General features: G+C 46.1%; 1 protein-coding gene across 1 annotated transcript in view; it reads left to right on the top strand.

Annotated features, from left to right (window-relative positions):
• LOC310778785 (membrane-associated guanylate kinase, WW and PDZ domain-containing protein 1-like) overlaps positions 1-7500 on the top strand; it is a gene marked incomplete at both ends in the record, with an annotated part of 57254 nt that overhangs the window by 42368 nt on the left and 7386 nt on the right. The window contains 5 exon segments of the mRNA XM_083639233.1: positions 4039-4233; positions 6145-6221; positions 6368-6488; positions 6491-6513; positions 7239-7278. Coding sequence (XP_083495359.1) covers positions 4039-4233; positions 6145-6221; positions 6368-6488; positions 6491-6513; positions 7239-7278 — 456 coding nt within the window.

Raw genomic sequence — 7500 nt, 5'->3', positions numbered from 1 at the left:
GGGGGAAAGTACATCATCAATGTCACTGCCTTGTACACCGTTACCATGGCGACAGTCTGCTGTTGATCTGATGTTAGCTTAAAAAACAAACTTGGACTATTTTTGAACAGCTCAAAACACATTGCCAAACAAACAGTCAACCAACCTTCACATTTGCCTACAAATGTCGTTCCTAATGCAAAAATGACTGTTCGCTAGCCGCGGTATAGCACGCTAACGTTAACCTAGTTAAAGAACGGTTATTCAGCTCACCATTTAGCTGACCATAAAAACACAGGAATAATAGTTTGGTTAGCTTACCTACATGTAATCCGGTGTAAATCATATCGAGATACAATCTCGAGATGAGATGCATTTTAGTGGAATGTGTAAAGGGTTGAATCACTGTTGAGTGCAAAGAGTGAGGAGCAGAATGGACCAAAACATCAAATTACACGTCAAATAGATTTTTCTCAAAAATAGTTTCTTTCATTTTAGGTACGTTCGTATCATGCTGACTTATGTTCAAGTGCTCATTTTTGTGATGAGTTTGTTTTTGATGAGTTATTTGACCAAATAAAAAGGGCTGGTTTGACAGCTGTGAGGACAGCCACCCTCAAACCTCCATCAGACAGCGGCACAGCTGAGGGGGCTCAGCTCGACTCTACTGCACAGACTCCGCCTCCAAATGTCACACAAGCAAGATGGCCGCTCGCTGAAACGAGATATTTTGTCTTTATTTTTGCACAGCAGCAGGAAGTCGAGATGCGTCGTCCTTATATTAGGTCAATGGGACAGACGGGAATGTTCCTAATCATCACTTTAAAAATGTTCTCCCTCCCTCCATCTCACGGCATCCCCCGCCTGCTAGCTGTCAGTTCATCCAAGCAGACTGACCAAGCCTCAACTATTAAACCTGCTACACATTCATTATTACACAGCTGATCACTGTGGAGAGAGGGAGCGATGGATATGGAGGGAGGGAGAGGAAGAGTGGGAGAGGGGAGGGAGGGAGGGAGAGAGACAGATAGCGGAGAGAGAGGGGGAGAGAGATAGAGGAGAGAGAGACAGATAGTCGAACCCCGATTAAATCAAACATGTGATTTGATTGACGTTGCAGATTGGGATCATAGGAGAGCGAGACCAGACTATACAGCGCAAATATTCTTGTCTGGGTTTTGACCATTTGTTGGAAATTGTATTTAGTCATGATCATTTTCAGTTTCTGTTACATTTTCTTATCCAGTTAATATTATAGTCCCCATATATAATAGTCTCAGTACAGGAATCAAAGAGATTCATTCAATCTTGCAGATCATTGTACAAAGAGACATTGTGTGATGGAGGATTATACAAAACCACAATATTGAAATTAGACTGAGTCACTGAGGTGATCAAACAACATCAAAGGCAAGACACTTGAGAGAGAAGTCCAACTGTATTTGGGTCTCCTTGACGTAGATCAGAACACCGCCTGCTAGGGCTGCACAATTAATCGTATTTTCATCGTCATCGCAATATGAACATGCGCAATAAACACATCGCAAAGACTGCCTGAAACGCAATGAATAACAAAAGTGGTTTTATTTACATGCGTCATGCATTCCCACTCAGCGTCTGATCATGTTGTCTTGTGTTGTAAATCCAGCGTACACCTTTCCCTTGCAACAGTGTGCTTCGCCCCTCTGCCAAAGCCCAAACACGCTGTGTGTAGTTTCAGCTAGAGTCAGTGTGTATTTCATTTCTTTATTTAGTGGGCATAGGCTATGTTTGGGGTCTATGTTAGCATTATTAAAGCAGAAAGACATACTGTAGGAACTGTATAGCTAATATGCATACTTTAATATTTGTTTATTTATTGCAAGTCGTATCATCATCCATCGCTATATTGAACAATGTTATCGCACATCGCAGATTTTCCTCATATCGTGCAGGCCTACCGCCTGCCCTGCCAGAAGATCTGTCCTTCCAGTTGCAAACATAGCCAGGGATATTGATCATATTAGTAGGAATATTCTGATGAAGCCAAGTTTCGCTCAAAGGTAGTCTAAATTGGATTCAGTCAATAATGTGTGAATCTGGTCTCGCTTTGCAATCATGCTTCTTATATTCAGGTGTCCACCTAAAATCCACTTTGGCTTAGATTCTGAGTCCCATATCATTTTGCCATGATTTACTGTCTGGAACAAATATATATTTTGAAGGATTTTGAAGTTTGAAGGATCACAGACAGATCCCGGATTCAGTTGTATGTCACCGGCAAGTAGTATCAGGAGGCAGTGGTGGCCTAAAGGTTAGAGAAGTGAGCTTGTGACCGGAAGGTCATTGGTTCAATCTCCGGGACCGGCAGGATAAATCTTGGTGGGGAAAGTGAAAAGGCAGCGCTGGCCCCTCCCTCATTACCACCACTGAGGTGCCCTTGAGCAAGGCCCTTAACCCCAACCGCTCCAGTGGAGCTGCTCAGTGGCCAACAGATGAGACTGTGGTTGTACTGGTCTATGAATGACTGTGTGTGTGAATGTGAACAGGGCACTCCTGAAAAAGAGAGCATTGCTCTAAGTGAGACTCCCCCTGTATAAATAAAGGTAAAAATAAATAAATAACCATACCATACCATTTTCCATATCGATTGGAGCATTTATCCATTTTGGTTTGTCCGTTTTGCAAACTGTTTCGCATCCAGATTGAGTACACAATAGTTTGTCCATGTCCGAAAGAATTCAGTTTTGTGCTTTCAAAAGAACATCCTGCCATCCAATTGTTGAGGGGTTCATTTAGTCCTGTTTCTGAATTAGAGCAACAGCTTCAGTTTGTGCTTCAGATCAGATCAGATCAACTTTATTGTCCCTGAGGGGAAATGTGTCTTGGGCAACAAAGTGCATTACAGCATATCCATCAGCAGTAACATATACCAACAACAACATGACAGCAAGACAACAGTGGCATTTAACAAAGACTTGCACAGAACCCAGCTGGAACAAGCAGTGCCTGTTTAGGCAAGAAAAACTGCACCCGCCCATATTACACTGACCCTTATTGCACTATCATGTAAATAATAAAAAAATAATAAAAATAAAAGCATAACACCATAAAATCATAAAAGCATAGAAGCATAAAACCATAGTGAAATAAAAGCAAAGAGAAACCACAGGAAGGACTAAAAGAAAAGAACAAGAAAAGACAAGAGCCATCACGTTTCTGGCACTTCCATACTGCCACCTCCCATCAGGTGTTTCACCCGTGAGGAAGAGGCTCGCTGTCTATTCAGCAGTGCAATAGAAGTAGGAAGGAAGGATAGACCATATCTATTGCTTTTGCAGCTCTGAACCGTCTGCCCGAGGGTATATATATATATTTATATATATATATATATATATATATATATATATATATATATATGGGTTTTATGAATCTCACCTGCACAATCTGCCCTTCTTTTGTTGTATACTGCTTTTATCGTGCAAATAAAGAAAGAAAGACAAAATCAAACTACCCCAATATACGCTGGACTACCATGAACTACCCTAAACTACCCTGATATAAAGACGTCAATGTGTACTGCATATCACAATGTTATCAGTCAACTCAACCTCTCTTTCTCCATACCATCTCAGTGGCCTTGTGGTTCGAGTGTCCGCCCTGAGACTGGGAGGTCGTGAGTTCGATCCCCGGCCGAGTCATACCAAAGACTATAAAAATGGGACCCATTTGCCTCCCTGCTTGGCACTCAGCATCAAAGGGTTGGAATTGGGGGGTTAGATCTAGCCTAGGTAAACCCAGCCACCACGTGACCTGCTCTCTCAGTTCCCAGTCACTATAGTGACTGAGAACAGGTCTGAGAGCAGGTCACGTGGGGGATGGGTTTACCCAGGCTAGGTTAGATCACCATGTGATTCCCGAGCACGGAACTGCTGCCGCTCACCGCTCCCCCAGGGGATGGGTCAAATGCGGAGAACAAATTTCAATGTGACAATCAGTGGGACTTTACCTTTACTTGACTTTCTCTCTCTGTCTCTCCCTCTCTCTGTCTCTCCCTCTCTCTGTCTCTCACCCATGCAGCCTCCTCGCTGCTGTCTCACCGCTTTGTGACGGTGCGTCGTGGCAGCCCTGCGGCGCGCAGTGGTCAGATCCAGCCGGGCGACCAGCTGGAGGCGGTGGAGGGCCGGCCGGTCGTCGCCCTGCAACACAGAGACCTCGCCCAGATCCTCAGGAGAGCAGGCAACACCCTGAGACTGAGCGTCACACCCAAACACTGTACGACACACACATGCATGCACACACACACACGCACGCACACACGCACACATGCATGCACCCACACACACGCACGCACACACGCACACATGCATGCACCCACACACACACACGCACACGCACACATGCATGCACACACGCACACGGCGCACACACACACACACACGCACGCACGCACGCACGCATGCATGTCCTTTAACTGTGCGTCCTGTAACTAGTAACTAGTAACTGTAGTTACTGTGTGCATCCTGTAACTAGTAACTGTAGTTACTGTGTGCATCCTGTAACTAGTAACTGTAGTTACTGTGTGCATCCTGTAACTAGCAACTGCAGTTACTGTGTGCGTCCTGTAACTAGTAACTGTAGTTACTGTGTGCATCCTGTAACTAGTAACTGTAGTTACTGTGTGCGTCCTGTAACTAGCAACTGCAGTTACTGTGTGCATCCTGTAACTAGCAACTGTAGTTACTGTGTGCATCCTGTAACTAGCAACTGTAGTTACTGTGTGCATCCTGTAACTAGCAACTGTAGTTACTGTGTGCATCCTGTAACTAGCAACTGTAGTTACTGTGTGCATCCTGTAACTAGCAACTGTAGTTACTGTGTGCATCCTGTAACTAGCAACTGTAGTTACTGTGTGCATCCTGTAACTAGCAACTGTAGTTACTGTGTGCGTCCTGTAACTAGCAACTGTAGTTACTGTGTGCATCCTGTAACTAGCAACTGTAGTTACTGTGTGCATCCTGTAACTAGCAACTGCAGTTACTGTGTGCGTCCTGTAACTAGCAACTGTAGTTACTGTGTGCATCCTGTAACTAGTAACTGTAGTTACTGTGTGCGTCCTGTAACTAGCAGAAATGGATTTGGACACACCCTGAATGCAGTTGCACCATGCGCATGGTCTAAAGCCCAGTTTAAACCAATGATTGGCAACGAGACAAAAGTGTTTTAGAAGCTGCAGGGAAAAGTTGCTGCCCGTCTCATCTGGACTCCAGCCGGCTGAAGGTGTTTCAACTTGTCATGAATCTTTAGTCTAAATTGGGTGAACAAACCGCTCCTCCTCTGAACAGTTTTGCTCATGACAGCTGTTGGCAAGTACATCATACAACCCCACATCAAAAAATACAAACTATCCCTTTAACTCTATCTTTTCATTTGTTCTCCCCTCTCCTCTCTCCTCTCTGCTCTCTGCTCTCTCCTCTCTTCTCTCTCCTGCTCTCCTCTCTTCTCTCCTCTGCTCTCTTCTCTCTCCTGCTCTCCTCTGCTCTCTCCTCTCTTCTCTCTCCTCTCTTCTCTCCTCTGCTCTCTCCTCTCTGCTCTCTCCTCTCTCCTCTCTGCTCTCTCCTCTCTTCTCTCCTCTGCTCTCTCCTCTCTTCTCTCTCCTCTCCTGCTCTCCTCTGCTCTCTCCTCTCTGCTCTCTCCTCTCTCCTCTCTGCTCTCTCCTCTCTTCTCTCCTCTGCTCTCTCCTCTCTTCTCTCCTCTCTGCTCTCTCCTCTCTTCTCTCCTCTCTGCTCTCTCCTCTCTTCTCTCCTGCTCTCCTCTCCTCTCTGCTCTCTTCTCTCTTCTCTCTCCTGCTCTCCTCTGCTCTCTCCTCTCTTCTCTCCTCTGCTCTCTCCTCTCTTCTCTCCTCTGCTCTCTCCTCTCTTCTCTCCTCTCTGCTCTCTCCTCTCTTCTCTCCTGCTCTCCTCTGCTCTCTCCTCTCTCTCCTCTGCTCTCTCCTCTCTTCCCTCCTCTCTGCTCTCTCCTCTCTCCTCTGCTCTCTCCTCTCTCTCCTCTGCTCTCTCCTCTCTGCTCTCTCCTGCTCTCCTCTGCTCTCTCCTGCTCTCCTCTGCTCTCTCCTCTCTGTTCTCTCCTGCTCTCCTCTGCTCTCTCCTCTCTGCTCTCTCCTGCTCTCCTCTCTGTTCTCTCCAGATTCTTCCAGTCTTTCAGAAGCAGCAGAGTTGGATGCTGATGGCAGGTTGATGAAGGGATCCAGAGCGAGGTCAAAGGTAGCAGCAGATATTAGTGGTTATTTTCATTATTTTAGTTTATATCATTTGGATTATTATTTATAATTACTTTTTATTTTGTTTTATACCTTAAATGTTTTTATATGCTGCAATTCTCTCTCTCTCTCTCTCTCTCTCTCACCCAGGGTGAGTCCAGATTCTACACTGTGGATTTGGAACGGGGGCCGACCGGGTTCGGGTTCTCCCTGCGGGGAGGCAGTGAGTACAACATGGGCCTGTACGTCCTGGGCCTGATGGAGGGGGGGCCGGCCAGAGGAGCCACAAGATACAGGTACACACACACACACACACACACACCACACACACACACACCACACACACACACACACACACACACACAGGAATATTATACAAATAGGAATATCGTGTTTATTTCCTTTATGATTTATTATAAAGTCCGTCATCACTCCTCTCACAATCTGTGAATTATGGATCATGGTGTCTGACCAGCCCTCTCCTCTCTTGTACGTTGTTGGCAGGTGTCTGAGCAGCCGGTGGAGATAAACACGTTGTTGGCAGGTGTCTGAGCAGCTGGTGGAGATAAACATGTTGTTGGCAGGTGTCTGACCAGCTGGTGGAGATTAACATGTTGTTGCCAGGTGTCTGAGCAGCTGGTGGAGATAAACATGTTGTTGGCAGGTGTCTGACCAGCTGGTGGAGATAAACATGTTGTTGGCAGGTGTCTGACCAGCTGGTGGAGATTAACATGTTGTTGCCAGGTGTCTGACCAGCTGCTGGAGATTAACATGTTGTTGGCAGGTGTCTGACCAGCTGGTGGAGATTAACATGTTGTTGGCAGGTGTCTGACCAGCTGGTGGAGATAAACACGTTGCCAGATGTCTGACCAGCTGCTGGAGATAAACACATTGTTGGCAGGTGTCTGACCAGCTGGTGGAGATTAACATGTTGTTGGCAGGTGTCTGACCAGCTGGTGGAGATTAACATGTTGTTGGCAGGTGTCTGACCAGCTGCTGGAGATTAACATGTTGTTGGCAGGTGTCTGACCAGCTGGTGGAGATTAACATGTTGTTGGCAGGTGTCTGACCAGCTGGTGGAGATTAACATGTTGTTGCCAGGTGTCTGACCAGCTGGTGGAGATTAACAAACATGTTGTTGCCAGGTGTCTGACCAGCTGGTGGAGATTAACATGTTGTTGCCAGGTGTCTGACCAGCTGGTGGAGATTAACATGTTGTTGCCAGGTGTCTGACCAGCTGGTGGAGATTAACATGATATGTTGCCAGGTGTCTGACCAGCTGG

This window comes from Poromitra crassiceps (assembly GCF_964638095.1).
Source record: "Poromitra crassiceps genome assembly, chromosome: 6".
NCBI classification, from domain to species: Eukaryota; Metazoa; Chordata; class Actinopteri; order Beryciformes; family Melamphaidae; genus Poromitra; species Poromitra crassiceps.
Note: the sequence above shows the minus strand (reverse complement) of the source record. Positions and strands in the feature narration are given on the sequence as shown.